The sequence below is a fragment of the Camellia sinensis genome, chromosome 3 (genome assembly GCF_055761805.1).
Source record: "Camellia sinensis isolate YWXY chromosome 3, ASM5576180v1, whole genome shotgun sequence".
Taxonomy (NCBI): Eukaryota; Viridiplantae; Streptophyta; class Magnoliopsida; order Ericales; family Theaceae; genus Camellia; species Camellia sinensis.
The window spans coordinates 31,898,044-31,916,183 of record NC_138963.1 but is presented as its reverse complement, the minus strand read 5'-3'; the positions used below and the strand labels follow the sequence as shown (position 1 = coordinate 31,916,183).

General features: G+C 29.7%; 2 protein-coding genes across 3 annotated transcripts in view; one reads left to right on the top strand and one right to left on the bottom strand.

Moving 5' to 3' along the window:
• Positions 1 to 5,178, top strand: part of LOC114295822 (protein LATERAL BRANCHING OXIDOREDUCTASE 1) — a 40,263-nt gene extending 35,085 nt beyond the window's left edge. The window contains exon 5 of the mRNA XM_082919459.1: positions 5,160 to 5,178. The gene's annotated coding sequence lies outside the window, so the exon portion shown is untranslated. The remainder of the gene's footprint in view (positions 1 to 5,159) is intronic.
• On the bottom strand, positions 1,291 to 17,729 carry LOC114295824 (ABC transporter C family member 8). 2 transcript variants are annotated; one of them, XM_028240124.2, is made up of 12 exons: positions 17,476 to 17,729; positions 5,023 to 6,464; positions 4,615 to 4,935; positions 4,409 to 4,495; positions 3,714 to 4,325; positions 3,388 to 3,552; positions 3,023 to 3,317; positions 2,725 to 2,939; positions 2,244 to 2,549; positions 2,072 to 2,135; positions 1,740 to 1,979; positions 1,291 to 1,666 (listed from the first exon to the last, which is right to left on the bottom strand). In XM_028240124.2, exons 1-12 carry the CDS (start codon positions 17,498 to 17,500, stop codon positions 1,542 to 1,544), a joined length of 3,897 nt encoding a protein of 1,298 aa, XP_028095925.2. In that variant the 5' UTR covers positions 17,501 to 17,729; the 3' UTR covers positions 1,291 to 1,541. The 2 variants fall into 2 exon arrangements, with proteins under 2 accessions (XP_028095925.2, XP_082775584.1); XM_082919458.1 differs by lacking the exons at positions 2,725 to 2,939; positions 3,023 to 3,317.
• Positions 17,730 to 18,140: the final 411 nt, after the last annotated feature.

The following is an 18,140-nucleotide window of genomic DNA, read 5'->3' as shown; positions in this document are numbered from 1 at the left end:
ATCAAAACTTGCTATTACAAAAGTTGAGATTTCATGCTATAATTTCAAAAACATGGACCTGGGTAACCACGCTCAGGGATTTTATCAAAACAAACACAAAAGCATGAGCCTTAATGCAAACTTTCGGATCAAACGAGGCTTTTCTTCAAAAACACATGAAAACCGTTTTCTCTTTCCAAAACCAACTTTAAATCGATGAATGGCGTGTAGAACAGGTTTGATCGTGCAATGCAGCTAGATGATCAATAAAAACAACAAGAATAGGTTAAGATTCTAACCTCAAATCTCGAATCTAACGGCTCAAGCTCCAACGATCAAGCTTGGAAGTTCACTCTCTCTAGCTCAAACTTCCCTTCTTCTTTCTAGCGTTTCTCTCTCTAAAAGGCAAGATTGATACCAAAAAGATATGCTCCTTACGACAATCACTGATTTAATCCCTCTGTCGGGACACGTGGCACCGGCTGATTGGCTCTACTCGAAAAGGTGACTGACTTGACGAGACAAGACCAAGACAAAGTGTACTCAACAAGCTAAACAACAAGAGTACTCCGGCAAGTGATGATCTCGGCTAAGGGCAAAGCTTCGGCAAGCAGGGTAACAATGACATTGGCTTGGAAGGACAACACTTGACTAAGTTATGCCACACCTTGGCCTAGATGTGCCACACCTCGGTCTAGGTCATACCATTCCAGGAACAAAATCACTAATGTAAGGATCAAGGATCTAGAACGCCTAGATATTAACATCTCGGCCCAGATGATGCACATCTCGGCTTAGGCGACGCGTACCTCGGCCTAGATGGTGACATCTCGGCCAATGTGCCAGGGTGAAGGTGAAGGTCAACTAAAGGGGTTCCAAGATGGTTCTAAGTGATAAAGGTCTCGAAGGTGTCTAGGCTTAAGATGACCTCGGCAACACACTAGTCAAGAACAAAGCATGCAAGCAATCATTCAAGCAAAACAAGACAAGATTTGCAAATGCACATATTAAAACAAGATCATCCATAAATATATGCAAGTATGACTAAGTCAAAATGAGGGTTGTTACAGAAAACTTACAAAAACAACAAAGAAAGTAAATTCATTTCCATTATTCATTCATAATCAACAACAAATCAAAATGCAATTATAACCTGCTAATACATTCATAATCATTTCATTTCAAAATTTTCACTAATGATTCAAAAGCATGAACAGCAAACTAAGCATTACAGCCCACAACACAAAAACATCTGTAAAACACACCAAGAATACCTGCCAGAACTCTGCATCCCCCCCCCCCCCCCCCCCCTTTCCCCAAAAAAAAGTGATACTATTGTTTGATCTTTTATCTCTGTCCTCTCATCAGCACAACTCAAAAATCTGATGAAGGAGGGTATGCAGATAAGTTGTTTTAATCCAAGCAAACAGATGAAGAAATTAACAAATACAACAAATTTATCAACACGGTATCGGCCTGACTTTCTTTACCCGAATCTCGCTTCAGCAGGAGCCTCGTGCACTAGGTCGCTCTTATATAAATGACAGTTTACCGGTTTTCCACTAAAAATTACCGAATCCTTGAACAGAATTTCTCCCACAGCTAGACCAGTATTCCTCAACAAGCCTTGAAAAATAGGAGTTGGTCTGCATAAGCTTTAAGGGCTCATCATACTCCACCATTTCCCCTTCAAAACAAATCAACCAGTTCAGAACACATCATATAAATGTGTGTATGTGTGATGAGGAAGTGAGGCATACCGAAAGAGAGAACCATGACCATGTCACTATTTGTGACTGTGGGAACTCTGTGAGCTACGGTTATCACCGTACAGCTAGGGAACTCTTGTCGGATAATTGTCTGCACAATGGCATCTGTAGCAGTGTCAATTGATGCAGTAGCTTCGTCTAGAACTAGAATCTTGTTTCTTTTAAGGAGGACTCTTCCAAGACACAAGAGTTGACGCTGCCCAACACTCCAATTTTCACCTTCATCACTCACTGTTGAATCCAAAAAATGAGGACATATGGTCTTGTTGAGAACTATGAAGCCAATAAAATCGTTCCATTATAATCCTTTGAATTCAACTTACCCACTGAATCTAGAAGGTTCGGTTGACTGCTTACTGTATCCTTAAGTTGGCATTTGCTGAGGGCCTAGAAAATGAAGATCCAATCAGCTTTTTGATGAATTTCATGACTTTTTTCTCATTGAATTAATGCAAAAAGATATTAAAAGCATTAGGAAATTGGAATGACCATTACCTCCCATATCTCAGTATCAGAGTACAGGCCTAGAGGATCCAAGTTTGATCGAATGCTGCCCCGAAAAAGAGTGGGGTCTTGAGGGATGATACTGAGTTTTGATCTTAAATCCTTCAAACCCATAGAGCATATATTGAGGCCATCTATGAGAATTCTGCCACTTTCAGGCTCCACTAATCTGAACAGAGCACTTATTAGTGTACTTTTACCACTTCCAGTTCTTCCAACAACTCCCACTCGACGGCCTTCATTGAAAGTGCAAGCGATTCCCTTGAGAACCAGTGGAGCATTTGGCCGATACCTAATCTGAAACCATTTAAAAAATAAAAATAAAAATTTGAGGGACTGAAAAATGAGAGCCTAAGCGCCAAAATGCACTGGAAACTTTTAGGTAACTCTCAGATAAGCCCTATTGGCGATGATTTAAAATTTATTTAGTCATAAGTACTTATTATTCTGTAAGCCATTGGCAGAGGCTTACTTTTAGATCATGCAACTCTATCCTTCCATGAGAGGGCCACGAAGGAGGTGGCCTCGCGTCATCTACAATTGCAGGAGGTTCTGGTGGTATATCCATGAATTGTTTGATTCGTTCAACAGAAATGATGTAGTTTGCTAAATTGCAATACCAACGTGACATCATCACTTGAACAGTGCTCAGTGTGAGAGCATAAGAAAGAGATAGTCCCATGAGCCCTGCCAAACAGTTGAACCTCCATTGATAAACAAATTTTCTACAAGCATTATTGGATTAGCTAATTCTCAAAGATAACACGTACCTGAATCTAAGTAACCCTGAGGAAGCAGGACAAGAAGAAGAGCATTAGTGATTAGAGTCAGATTTTGTAGTGTTTCCACTCGTAGAAGTAACCATTCCGTGGCAGTGTTGGAATGAAAGAAGAGTCTTGCATCTGTGTCAACGAGCTTGAGGTAGTTCCGGAAGAACTGGCCTGTCATGTTAAAAGCTCTTATAGTGACTACACCTAGTGAACTTTCTGCTGTGTAGTTCATAATTGGCGCTTTGGTTACTCCATTGATTCTCATTAATTCCCTTGCAGAGGATAGGTAATATCTCTGTTGTCATGACCAATAAAAATTAGAATTGCCCTTGTTGATCCGAGGATGAAAGGGAAATGAGATTTACCTGAGCATATGTTGCAGCTATTATTGCAGGAGCCGCTACAATGAGCACCGGCCATGTGACAGAGGCCATTATTCCAATTATTGCCAACATATCTATTACACAATGAACATAATAGGCAATAGCAAAAGGTATGTCGAAATCCAAAATGCTCATATCTGATGAAACCTACAGCATAACAATATCAGTTAGGAAAGGAAATGAGATAAAATGATTCCATGATATACTTGTTTGGTGATAAAATGATTCCATGTTTTTTCGGTGCCCTAAAAACAAGGTATGGATTCAATTAACACGAAAAAAGAGATTTTGCAATGGAGATTTGTTACCCTAGTAAATATCCTTCCAATGGGCGTGGAGTCAAAGAAGAGCATGGGTGCTTTGATCACTGAATTCATAAAACCTAGGAAGAAAGCCCTGGAAGCTTTGAGTCCTAGATAGGCTGAAAACAAAGTTCTTAGAAATACAAATAATGTACTTAGGGTTGACAGTCCAGCATAGACTCCAATCAATGTTGCATAGTTTATTTTGGGAACTTCAATGGCTATTGCTAACCAATAAGTTGCCGCCGCCTGCAAAGCAGAGAAAGCAAACTGCACGAACAAGGTCAAACCAAGAAGAAATGACCCCTTTGAAATATTGATATAATCCAAGAATGGCCTCCACCCAACATTTCCCATTGCTGTATCTTCCTCTTTTGTTAGTTGGATCCCTGGAATACCCTCAACCGAAAGCTCCTTTTCAGTGTTTTCTTGAATGCTGTGAGACTGATATGGCTCGCGTAGCTGATCTGCCTCCAATTTTTTTGATTCACCTTGGTTTTCATTATTTGAAGATAAGACTGCATCGTTGTGAGCATTCACAAGTTGTTCAAAAACTGTCCCGGATGTTAGTAGTTCTTCATAGCTTCCTAATTGAGTCACTTGTCCTCCTTCCATGACCTGAAAAGGCAAATCTAAATGCGTCAAACGGCAGACATAGATACAAAAGGCGATGCTTGTGATGTTCTAGTGTAAGTTCATACCAGAATTTTATCAGCTTTGTTGAGAAACTCAACCTGATGAGTTACTAGAATGACGGTTTTATCCTGCAGAGCAGCCACAACACAACCCTGCAATGGTGTAATCAGATGTCAGTAACAAAACAAACTCGGAAAAAAAAAAATGAAATAAACATTTTCAGTCTTTTTTTTTTTTCACTTCTAAAGGAAATCGGAGATTGTTTTCATACATTGAAAAGAACTGCAGCTGTATGTGCATCAACTGCACTAAAAGGGTCATCGAGAAGATAGATGTCAGCATCATCGTAGACTGCTCTGGCAAGCTGGATCCTTTGTTTCTGTCCACCACTCAAATTAAGCCCTCTTTGACCAATTTCTGTGAGGTCACCATGGTTGAAACTTTTAAGATCTATATCTAGAGCGCATGCTTTTATGGCTTCAAGATATTTGATTCTGTTCATTGGCTTTCCAAAGAGTATGTTATCTCGAATTGTCCCACTTTGGATCCAAGGTGCTTGAGATACATAAGCAACAGACCCAATAACATTCACCTACAATCATATACATCAATCACCATAATTAGAAGAAAAGAATAAGAAGAGGGAGAGTAATGTTGTAATGTGTCTGTTTTCACTCACTGATCCTGAGATTTTGGGTACTTCGCCTACTATTGCATGTAAAAGTGATGATTTTCCGGCACCAACTGGCCCACAAACTGCAACTGTTTGCCCTCTTTTCACTTCCAAATTCATATCTTTGACTGCTGGAATTGCAGATTCGGGAACCCAACTGAAAGTACCTCCTTGAATTCTGATACTGATGTCGGAATTGATCATTGGGACCCTCATTTTCTCACAGAACTCATCGTCAAGCAAAAAGGTACCTATACGATCCAACGAGACCCTGACTTGAATCAATGTAGAAATAGACTCGGGGATTGTTCTAACAGGTTCTTGCATGTTCCGTAACATAGCAAGAATCATGAATATGTTGGCAGCATTCAACGGCGCAGTTTGGAGGATCACGCATCCAATGAACACCATGATGGAGATTATGGTGGGTGCAAACCAATATAGTATTGTCGAATAGGACTTCTTAATTTGAGTTTCAGCTAACCATTTGAATTCTTTTTCGCGAAGAGAGTCAATCACATTCTTGAATTTCTCTTCCCACGACTGCAACTTGATGATTTTCATATTATTCAAGATCTCTGAAGTAGCTCTCAACCGTTCATCTTGCGCAGTCATGAATTTGGATAGACAATTGTTATAGATCCTTGCCATGGGTACATTGAAAAGGACGACAATGAAAAGTGGAACCAAACCCGGAAGGACACCATAACCTAAGACACAAATAAGCACACCAATCGAGAGAAAAAGTTGGAGTACGAGACTCCATGCCATGTGGAACCACCAGAAAGCTTCCCCCATTCGATAAGCATCAACAGCAATATAATTCACAATCTCCCCTGTAGAGTGCCTTCGCTTTCCAAGGCTTGAAAGGTTTAGCTGCTTCTTGTAGATTGCAACCATTAAAGCTGATCTCATTCTCATCCCAGACCTCCTAGAATTGAAAAACCAGTGTCTTTGGCACACACACTCAATACCCTTCATGACCAATAACCACCCAACAAGAATGAGACCTTGATTGAGATCTTTATCCAAACAATTGGAGTACTGCACAAATGCATATAGCAAAAGAGGGGAAACCACAACGGCAATTGTTCTAAGGAGTGCACAGAGTCCTACAATTATCATGTCTTTTGCGAATACTTTAGTCATCACATTAATAATCAAACTTCCGGGATTGGTTTCGTGGGTATTGCATTTTTTTCTGAGTTTATCCCATTTTGCTGCAAATGTCTCATAAGCTATGAAAGCTTCATCTTCTGGCAAAAGGGTTGTTATGTCTTCAAGAACCAATGGTCTAGAGTAACCCAATTTCAGCAAAGGATTGATCCATGAAAATGTCCAGCGGCTTAGAAAATTAGCGCGGCCTAGTGTTGTTTGATTCCCTTTATGATCTGTTGTATGATTCCCATCTTTTTCACTCAATAGTGGTGTTGATAGACTTTCATATTCTGAGATGTTTTGAAAGATAAATTAGTACTAAAAACAAAAAATGTTCACAGGCCATGAATTTGTGCCAAAGATTTGAATTTGTTTGTATTTGTTTTCACTATCCATTACTCAAACAGAAACAGGCAAATGCACAGAGACAGAAAACCCAATTTCTGATCCATTTTATTCATTGACCAGATATTGAACTCCGTTTGTTTGGGTATAAGATGTTTTCTAACAAAAAACGATTTCTACAAAAAACTTTTTCTACATGTTTGGTGGTTGTGGTAGTGGGACAAAGGTGAAGGTGGAGGTGGAGGTGGAGGTGGTGACATGGTGGTGGGGTGGCGGCGGCGGTGGGGTGGGGTGGTGAAGGTGAGAATAGTGGTGATAGTGTGGTGATATTAATAAGATTTTAATTTGGAAAATGTTTCCGCATTTTAAAAGTGAAATATTTTTTGCCCAAATAAATTTACTTTCCGTTGACATTGCTCCTTTTGTTTGGGCAAAAAAACATTTTTTGAAAATATTTTTCGTATTTTTTGGTATTTAGTATAATAGAAAATGAAAGTTAACATAAAATATTTTTCATGATCAACAGAAAACAAGGTTATAGGGGTAGAAAATATTTTTCACTTTTAAAAGGCTGAAAACGTTTTCTGAACTAAAGTTTTACCAATGTTACCACACTACCACCGCTACTCTCACATCCACCACCACGCTACCATCACCACAACCACTATCACCATCACCATCGTCGCCAACCCACCACATCCACCTTCATTCCACCACCACCACCACCAATCATAGAAAAATATTTTTTCTAAAAAATATTTTCTGGGAAAAAAAAATTCTGTAAAAAATGTTTTTCATTAGAAAATGTTTTGAGGGTAACATTTTTTTTCACGACAAATTTAAGATTTAAATACAGAAGAAAAAAAAAAGTAAACCAACCAATCAACTGTCTGAAACTGTACGAAAATGATTTGTAAACCAAAAAAAAAAAAATGTTAATGGCATTTGTAGAATTGTGAGAATAATGGTGGGTGTTTTGATTGGAAATGAAAGGATTATAAAAAGAAATCCTATTCTGTATAAAAATTCTAGAGTAAATTACATTGTTAGTCTTTACATTTTATTTTTTGTGTTGTTTTGATTTCTATATTTACAATTAGTTCAATTTTTTACTCTTAATTTTAGATTGTATCAATAATTGATAACACTATTAGGGGTTTTTTTTTACAAAAAATAATCATTGAGTTAGTTAATGTTAACCTATTGAATTGAGCAAGTTTATAATTTTATTTCTAAAAGTATGACATTGGATAATTTCTATTAAAAAATGCTTATAATTGCAATCAATTAGACCAAAATAAAATAAAATCATAAATTTATAATCAAAATCGAATCAATTGAAATTATAAAAACTAAAACAAGACAATAATTAAAACTATCATAATTTATCCGAAATTCTATTTATGTATCATTCATGACTGTATTGTGCATTAAATTTAATCAATAGTCATACGAAGAAACACTACAAACACTATATTATGTAATGTTACATATCATGAAAAATTTTATGAAACTAATCTAAGGATGAATGCATAATATACAATAAAATACTACAAACACTATAATCTAATCCAAAGGTGAATAATCTTTATGAAGACTTTTTGTGACATTATTTTCATGATACCTAACATTATTCTAGCCATATATCAACAACATTCATGTATCCAATGAAGCAACCGGCCAACAAATACAAAAAGGTGACAGAAAAGAAACCCCCAATTTCTAATGTAATTTTTATAATATAACTAGTGAAGAAAAAGCCCGTGCAAGGTACGGGTTGAAGGTTCAGTAATTTTATTAAAAAATGTAAATTAATTAGATTATTTAAGGTGATATTTGATAATTTAATTCAATATTTAAATTTGATTGTATTAAGTTAAAATTAATTAAGTTTATTTGATAATCACAAATAGTATAACTTAAAATTTTAGGTAAATTACAAATACACCTCTTGAAGTTTGTTTAAAATATAGATTGCTCCATGTGGTTTGGCAAATACCTCGTTGTTAGTATTTTTTATTTAACATAATTAACTAAAAAAATGAAATTCATAATTACTCTTTTATACAATAATAAAATTACCTAAATTATTAATTGAAACATATTTTTAACATCATTAAAAACTGTTAATTGACTTGATGATTTATTAATAAAAGGAGCAATTTATTATGAAAATAGAAATCTTAGGGGGTGAAATGTAATTTTTAAAACTACATGAGACGATTCATATTTTAATCAAACCTCAGGAGGTGTATTTGTAATTTATCTTAAAAATTTAAATGGTTCTAAATATGAAAGCTAAAAAATAAAAATAAAAATTAATTAGTAGAAAACTTATTTAATTCTAATAGAACTTATAAATACTTATACATTAGTATCAATATATACTAGCGGTAACCCGTGCTATACACGGGCAAGTAACAAAAAATGGTAAATAATGTTGAACATGCTAAAAATTAACAATTAAATACTATGATATTTATTTAGATGGGTGTTGAAATAATGTATTTAGTGATCTTACTATATTTAATTAAATAAATTTTAGAAGAAAAAAAAGTTGAACTGAAAATTAAGAGTAAGAGTGGATTCTGTAAATATAAGATATAGATAAAAACAGATTAAGTTTAAATTTGAAGATAAACTATAAATATATATATATATATATATATATATATAAGAAAATTAGACAAATCCTAGAAAAATGAGGTAGAGAGAAATTCAGTAATTGAAAAAAAAAAAAAAAAACAAAGTTGAAATTTAAAATAAAAAAATAAGATAAGACAAACTTGAAAAGAAAAATAAAATCTAATATAACTCTAATAACAGAAGAAATGGAAAGGGTAATAATTAAAAAATTAGATAAGAGTGAAATGCCACTTATAATTTTTTAAAATTTGTAAAAAAAAAAACTAAAATAAAATCGAGGTAGTATGTTAAAAATCAGATAAGATTTAAGTGCCACTTATAATTTTCTAAAATTTAAATTTTGTGTAGTTAAAAAATAAGCAATTATGTTATCTTATTATACAAATTTTAACTCTATTTTGTGTCTACTCCCTATAATTTAATCAAATTTTGTCTTCTAAAGCTACTTAATTGAAATAAGAAAGAATAAAAAATTATAAGAATATAGAAAGTGAAAATCAGATAAAAATAGAATAAACTTAATTGAAAATCAAAAGCAAGAATCGATCCTGTAAATATAAGATAAAGATTAAAAAAAAAATCAAATGAAAATTTGAAGATAAATTATATGAATATAGAAATAGAAACTTAGATAAATTACAAAAGTAAAAGAGATCAAAAAACACAATATGAGATTTAAAACATGTGCTTCTTTTCACATAAGATGCTAAAAATTTTGCATAATTGGTTAAATCACCCGTTTAATTTCTTTAGAACGTTATTTTTGTTCTCCAATCTTTTTTGCCTAATTTCATATTGTCATAGAAGTTGGGTTTTGAGATTTATAAATTTATTTATTTATTTATTTCAAATATCCTTGGGTAACACATAAATTGATGAAGAAATTTGAATTAGAGTCAAACTCATCTTTTATTTTTAAATATTTTGAAAATCTTTTTTCTTTAAATATTTTGGAAATCTTTTATATTCATGCCATAAGTAATTAAAAAGTGAAATAAAAAAATAAAAAAAGATAAGAAAAAATAGGAAAATAGAATGAGAGAAGAATGGATGTGCCACGTAGGAAAGAGGTACATGAGATGTTAGGATTGAGAGTTTTGATGAAGAAATTTGAATTAGAGTCAAACTCATCTTCTATTTTTAAATATTTTGAAAATCTTTTATCTTTAAATATTTTGAAAATCTTTTATATCCATGTCATAAGTAATTAAAAAGTGAAATAAAAAATATAAAAAAAAAGATAAGAAAAAATAGGAAAATAGAATGAGAGAAGAATGGATGTGTCACGTAGGAAAGAGGTTCATGAGATGTTAGGATTGAGAGTTTTGAATTTTTTTAAGAGATCACTACATTTGCTTATATATATAGTGTAGATAGATTGTTATATTGTCATTACCACCACCACTGCAACAGCTATTAGAACCCTTCACATCCACAACTACTGTCACCGTTGTTATAACCACCACCATCGTTCCACCTCCACAATAATTGCCATCATTCCACTGCCTTTATTACACCACCGCCACCACCTAATTTTCATCATCACTACATTACCCTTTTATTGCCTCTCTATCTGCACCACCATTGTCATTGGCATTATAAGTACCATTTTTACTTCCACCACCACTGCTAACTCATTATCCCAATACAAAATCAAAATATACAATTAAAAAATAATTTCCAAAAAAGCAAGGCAAATTCATTGAAATTCTAATAAGACTAAAAATAATTTCAGTCATTTTATTTATAAATTATTAAGTTAATTAATACTTTTAATAACTTCATAAATATATTTTAATTAACAATTTTAGTGATTTTGTTGTTGTATAGGAGACAATAATATAAAAATCTGAGAAGAAAAGTATTTATAATTTGTAAAATTATAGGGAATAATTCATATTTAAACAAATCCCAATAAGTGTATTTATAATTTACTCTAAATATATTAGGCAGAGATAAAAGACCCAAAAAGCTGTAAATAACATCAAAAAGAGGGGCAAAATTGAAAATAAAAAATACAAGCCTTGCATAAGACCAAAAAAAAAAATGTAAATAACACCAAAAGAGGTGCAAAATTGGCAATAGGAAAAGCAACACATACTAAACCCCAAGTGCCTCACTCTTATTAGTATAGATATATAAAAAAGCATAACACGACAATCACATGTTTTTGTTTGGTTACAATTTTTAATATTATGATTTTTTTTTTTTTTACTAAATTTTTTTCATATCTTAGTAATTTTTTTATACTTTTTAAATGTATATATACATCTAAATTTTTTTTAAAAATTTAATTAAAATATTTAAAAAATTCATTAAAAATAAATAAAAATCCTAACAAAAATACACATTGATTTTTGTTCAAATTTTCATTTATTATTTTTTTAAAAAAATATTTTTAGTTAATTTATTTTATATGCATATAAAAAGTAGTACAAAAATTAATAAAAATAAACAAAAAAATATTTTAAAAGCCAAACCAAACACATAATTATGTCGTCGTTTAGCAAAAAAAAATTTAATTAGTTTTTTGGAATTGAGATTTTTTCAGTTTTGAGCTAAAAGTTTCGTTTGACAAATTATTATTTTTTTTCTAACTTTTATAAAAAAAAAAAGAAAAAAAAAGAGAAGTGAAATAATTATAATTTAAATATAATATTTTATTTTATTAAATTATTTAACTTATTTTATCTTTTATATGTTTTTTAATCCCAATCAAGATAGCGAAACGAAACCTATATGGCCCCGTTTGGTAGAGCTGTAGAAAAACGATTATAGATTATAACTTAACAGATTATAATTTATAACTGTGAACATAAGCTGTTAATTTGTTTGGTGCAGCTATGGGATTATGAATTTAAGCAGCAGAGTAGTGTTTAGTTAATAAGCTGTAAAATAGCTTTTTACTGTATAATTGTCTTTTTTACCCTTATATGATATAAAAATGATCATTTTGTCATTTTTTTCAGTTTTAATTTTCATTAATAAAAGTTAATATAATTAGTATTAATTAATATAAAAATTGATACATTTGCTAAAAATGAATGGAAGTATTATTGCCACAATTATTTTCCACTATAAATTAATTAGTATTAATTAATTGCTTAATTGGTATCAATTAATACTAAAATTATTAATTAGTATCAGTTAATGGCTTAATTAGTCTCAATTAATACTAAAATTATTAATTAGTATAAATTAATATTAATAATCAACAATTGTTATTAATTAGTATCAATTAATAATTAATTCATTATAAAAGTATACAATATTAATTTATTAATAATTAATACCAATTAATATTGATTTTTTTAATTAATATTGATTTTTTTCTTTTTCTTCATAAATATACAATTTTTTATTTTTTAATTAATATAAAAATATACAATATGAATTTATTAATAATTAATACCAATTAAATTTTCAATTAATATTGATTTTTTTCTTTTTCTTTAGAAATATACAATTTTTTTTTAATTAATATTAATATTAGTTAATATTAATATTAATATTTGAGTATTGACGAGGGTATTTAAATAATTTTAGCCCTCCACACTAGCTGCATGCTTAACTTAAAAATTTAAACATCCTTTGACCAGCTTTTGAGATAAGCTGAAAAATAACTTGATTTACACTATAAATTGATTAATTTAAATTATACCAAACATAATATTTTAACTTAAATTACACTAAAAACTAAAATAAATAACTTATAAACTCTAGCACACATGGCTATTGAATCGTGTTGGACTTGTGTCAATGAAGAAGTGCATTAAGAGATCTACCCACATCACCAACCCCACTTGTCTCCATTAGCGACAACTAAGCAACAGTCTATTCCATTTATAAATACTAGCCTATCACCTGTGCTATGCACGAAATAATTATACACATTTATATTTATTTTAGATTTTTTTAATATAGAAATTTTGTTTTGTAAGATTTTTTATAAAAATAATTTAACAATCTTATCACTAGCCATAGTATATGAGAGAAGTTGAAAAGGGTACTGCAGTAATTATATACGGATTGTATCTATAATTATTTGTATAAAGAGATTTTAAATGCTGATTAGGAAATTTTGACCAAATCAATGAATGCAAGCATGTGAAAAGATATGTGGATTAAAAAAAGTTAATAAATGTTGATCAGAGAATTTTAACCAAATCAATAAATGTTGAGTTTTTTTTTAAATAAAAAATAAAAAATATAGAAAATTCAGATTGGGATATTGAAGCTCCCACAGGCCTTGGGGTTAAAAATCCGTTTTTGCTTAATATATAGTAAGTATAGATAGCCTATCACCCGTGCTATGCACGGGATAATTATAGATATTTATATTTGTTTTAATTTTTTTAATATATAAATTATGTTTTTTAAGATTTTTTATAAAAACAATTTAAAAATCTTATCACTAACCATAGTGTACAGGAGAAATTAAAAAGGCTACTGCAGTAAGTGATTTTAAATTTTGATAGATATACATAAAAAAATACATAATTATATTATTAAATCAAAATTTAAATTTAAATGTTATATCTTTTTGAGATCTATAGTTAAATTCTTTTTTTTTTTTAATTTTTGTGTGTAACCATAGTATATGGGAGAAATTGAAAAAGAGTGTTGCAATATTTATAAGAGAAGTCAAAAGAGATTGTGGGTTGGGAGAAGTCAATAAATGCTGAAGTTTTTTTTTTAAAATCAAAAAATTAAAAAATTAGGATTAAGAACTCCCACAGACTTTGGGGTTAAAAATCCCCTTTTACTTAATATATAGTATAGATAGATAACAACCCTGTCACAATCAAAATCAATCTATCTATTTATCTACCAAATCATCCAAATCATGAATGAAAAATATTTTAAAAATTAAATATTTTATTAATATTTTTATCAAATATTTTACTTAGGTATAGAATCCACATTATGGGGTCTTTTGACAACAAGAAAGTCAATTTTTTTTGACTATTTAACTTTTTTTATAGCTTGTTTAGTTTCGTTTTTATGAAAATAGTTTTTAAAAAATTTTACTTTCTTGTTTTCTGTATTTTTTTATTTTTACTAAATTTTTTTAATATTTTAAGCAATTTTTAGACATATCTAACATAAATATACTTAAAAAGTAAAAAATTTGTGAAAAAAACCTTTTAAAGATTCACTAAATGCCAAAAATATACAAAAAAAATTGCAAGAATTCAATATATTTTTTGTATTTTTATGTATTTATTAATTTTTTAAAATATTTTTTTATAAATTTTTTACTTTTTAGATACATCTAAGTAAGTTGCATCTAAAAAAGTAAAAAAAAAATGTTTAAAAATTTAAAAATATTCACTAAAAACAAAAAAATACGAAAAATAAAAAATTCAATTTTTAAAAAACTTAACCTAGAAAATTCAAACCAAACAAAAAAAAAATCACCCAAAAAATCAAAAAACTAAAAAATCAACTTTTTATTAACTTTTCAAAATACCACATATACAGTTTAGGAAGTGATTTTGTGGGCTTTTTTGGCTATTTTAGCCACAAAAGACAAAATAAGCTATTTTAGCCACAACAAACAAAACATCACATCCAACCCATAATCATTACACTCTTCTCTCACAAAAAAAGTCAAAAAATTCAAAAAACCAAAAAGCCCTTCCCAAACTAAGGGATTGTTTGGGGTGTCCTAAATAAGCGCACTTTTTGTCTTTTTGGATTAAAAAGTTGAGGAAAAAAATATGAATGTTTGAGTTAATTTTTTGACTTTTTATGAAAAAAATGTGTAATAAAAAATTGTAAAAATTAGTTTGTAGGGAAAAATTAAGATTAGGAGTTGTGCAGCCGTAATTGTTGACTTTTGATGAATAGTGTTAACTTTTTAACTTTTTGAGTAACTTTTTGACTTTTTAAATTTTTTCATACTACCCAAACTTGGTCTAAATTTTTTAATACAGGTTAAAATAACCAAAAAAATTAAAAAATCAATTCACTTCCCAAACCAATATATATCTTTGATAATAATATTAAGAAAATATTTAAAATCTCCACCATTACTCACCATAAATTCCTCACCCGTGTCTCCGCTTAGCACAACCACATAAAAGTGACTAGACATATATATTGGAATAGATAACGTCGGAAATCTAGAAATTTTTAAGGGGACAGTTGAGTAGTAGAAATTAAATTTATATAGCCTCCGTTTGGTAAGGGCTTTTTTAGGCTTTTTTGGCTATTTTAGCCACAAAAAACAAAATAGGCTATTTTAGTCATAACAAACAAAACATCACATCCAACCCATAATCATTACATTCTTCTCTCACAAAAAAAGTCAAAAAAGCCAAAAAGCCAAAAAGCCCTTCCCAAACCAAGCTTTTTAGCCCAGGCTAAAATAGCCAAAAAAGCCAAAAAGCCAAAAAGCCAACCCACTTCCCAAACGGAGGCATAGTGTGAGATGTATATAAAAAATAAATAAATTTAAATTATAAGATGATAATTTTATATAATTTTTGAATAATTAAGGTTAAATTTGTAATATTATTGATTTATATTTTTAATTTAAAAAGGAAAAATAATAGCACAATGCAAGTTTAGAAAAGAAAAGAAAAAGTAAATATACCTTTTGAAATTTACTGAAAATATTAATAGTCTCATGTGATTCTAAAAACTACATCACACTCCCTGAAAATTTTAATTTCATAACAAATGTCTTATTTTATTAATAAATTATCAAGTTAATGAACAGTTTTTAATAATATCATAAATTTATTTTAATATTCAAGTAATTTTACTATTGTATAGGAGAACAGTTAGAAATTTTATTTTTTTAGTTAATTCTATTAAATAAAAAATTATGACAATTGGATATTTATAATTTTTTAAACCACAATGAACAATTTATATTTTAAACAAATCTCAGAGGATGTATTTATAATTTATCCCAAAAAAATTATAAATCAATGATAAAATTTAATTATTAAAATTCTATTTCTTCATGATTCTGTAATTTTTTTTTTTAAAGTTAAAACTGAATTTTAATTTCCCCGTTTAAATTAACCAAATCTAATGATTTATTTATGCAGATTAGGTCACCACCACTACCCAATCTTTGTAAACTATGACTCTTTCCGATTTGAGACACTACATTAAATTAGGGTTTTTGGAACAAAACTTTATAGAGAAAATTATTTTTTAAGAATAAAAATATTTTTATTTGTTAAAAGTGTCATTATTATATTTTTAGTAATAAAATTAAAAATTTAATAATGAATTACTATCCTTTTGAAATTAAATTTGTTTATCTAAAAAAATAAATATTGTTCAATTTAAATTATTTTATCCCTAAAGGTACCTTTATTAATGACATTTTCAAAATTTATTGACAAGCCAAAACAACAACTCATATGAATATAAAAATTTATAAAATTAGAAATATTCAAAACAAAATGGTCATAGTATGAAGAATGAGACACACAAGATCTACACTCTCAAGTTTAGCTACCTATGTTACATGGACTCCGTTACAGGTGCTGGGTACGTGTGTGTATTTCAATGTCAGACTTATCAAATCTTAAATTTAAGAATATGAGAACTCAGCAAAAGTGTTTCATATTTTTGTATTTTTAAATCTATTATGTGCGATAAAACAGTACTATATGTAACATACAACGTCAAATAAATATTTTATAGCAATTACACAATAAATCATACATCTAAGATAATGTTAAATATAAATATATGAGAAGGGTCCGATGAAAAGCATCGAACATATATCCCACCTTTGTTTGATTGTCGGTTCCGACATGGACATTTGATTTTTTTTGTAAATTCCATGCAACAAAAGCTACAATAAGAATCAGTGTGTTTGGTTTTAATTTTTCTAGATTCAATTTTTTAGAAATTGAGTTTTTTATTTTTCGTGTCTTTTTGTTTTTAATGAATATTTTTAAAATTTTAAACAATTTTTTTTACTTTTTTAGATATCTTGCTTAGAAGTTAGATGAATCCAAAAAGTAATATATTTTTACAAAAATATTTAAAAAATCAATAAATATACAAAAATATGAAAAATGTACTGAACGTTTGTTTTTTTTTTCTTATATTTTTTTGTATTTAGTAAATTTTCTAAAGATTTTTTTTTTACAATATTATACTTTTCAAGTATATTTTTGTTAAGTGTGTATAAAAATTAAAAAGATTTAGCGAAAAAAAAAATGGAAAATAAAAAATTTCAATTTTTTTGAAAGGTAAATCCTAAAAATTGGAACAGACAAGCTGAATAGTAGCGTAAAGGGAGGTTATTGGAAGCTACTACTATGAAATGGGTACCTTGTATCCTCTGAGTAGAAGCCATGCTAGCTGTGAAGCTCTGAGGTTGATATTCGAATTCAAGAACTTACAGAGGAACGTTGTGTATATATATATATATCACAACCCGTTTTGATTTGTTCAAACTCGTTCGTTTGCCACCTCTAATCAGAACGGAGATCGAGCTCCTCTAGAATCCAGTAGTACTAGTACTATCTATAGGAAAGAAATCATGCGTAGAACATTGTTATTCACTTCTCAGCTTCATGAGCTACTCAAAGTGTTGTTTGATTGTTTTGCTACAAAGGTGGCCTTTAAATAGCCTGTAAACTTTACTTTCAACCCAACTACAACTAGTTTTTGACTCCTTTTGTTTTTTCTTCTTATTTTTAAGGCCATGTTTGAGTGTGGTATTATTTTTTATGAGATTAAGGGGTCGTTTGACATTGATTTTTTTAGTTGATTTTTTAATTTTTTTTGACTTTTTTAGTCTGAGATTTTTTTAATCGTTTGGTATTCTTGTTTGACTTTTTTGACTTTTTGACTTTAGAATGACAAAATTGCCCTTAGTATAGAACGATGCTTTTTTGGCTTTTTGTTTGTATATGGCGTAGTTTGGTACTTTTGTAGCTTTTTTTTTTTTTTTTTTGTGATTTTCTAGCTATTTTTTTTTTCTTTTGTGATTA

Excerpts from the sequence above, each read along its gene's own strand:
- LOC114295824 (XM_028240124.2), bottom strand. The coding sequence starts at position 17,500 with ATGGCTTCTACTCAGAGGATACAAG. Across the intron at positions 3,553-3,713 it reads TTGGAAGGATATTTACTAGG|GTTTCATCAGATATGAGCAT; the intron begins GTAACAAATCTC and ends GTTATGCTGTAG. Across the intron at positions 2,550-2,724 it reads TAGAGTTGCATGATCTAAAA|ATTAGGTATCGGCCAAATGC; the intron begins GTAAGCCTCTGC and ends AAATGGTTTCAG.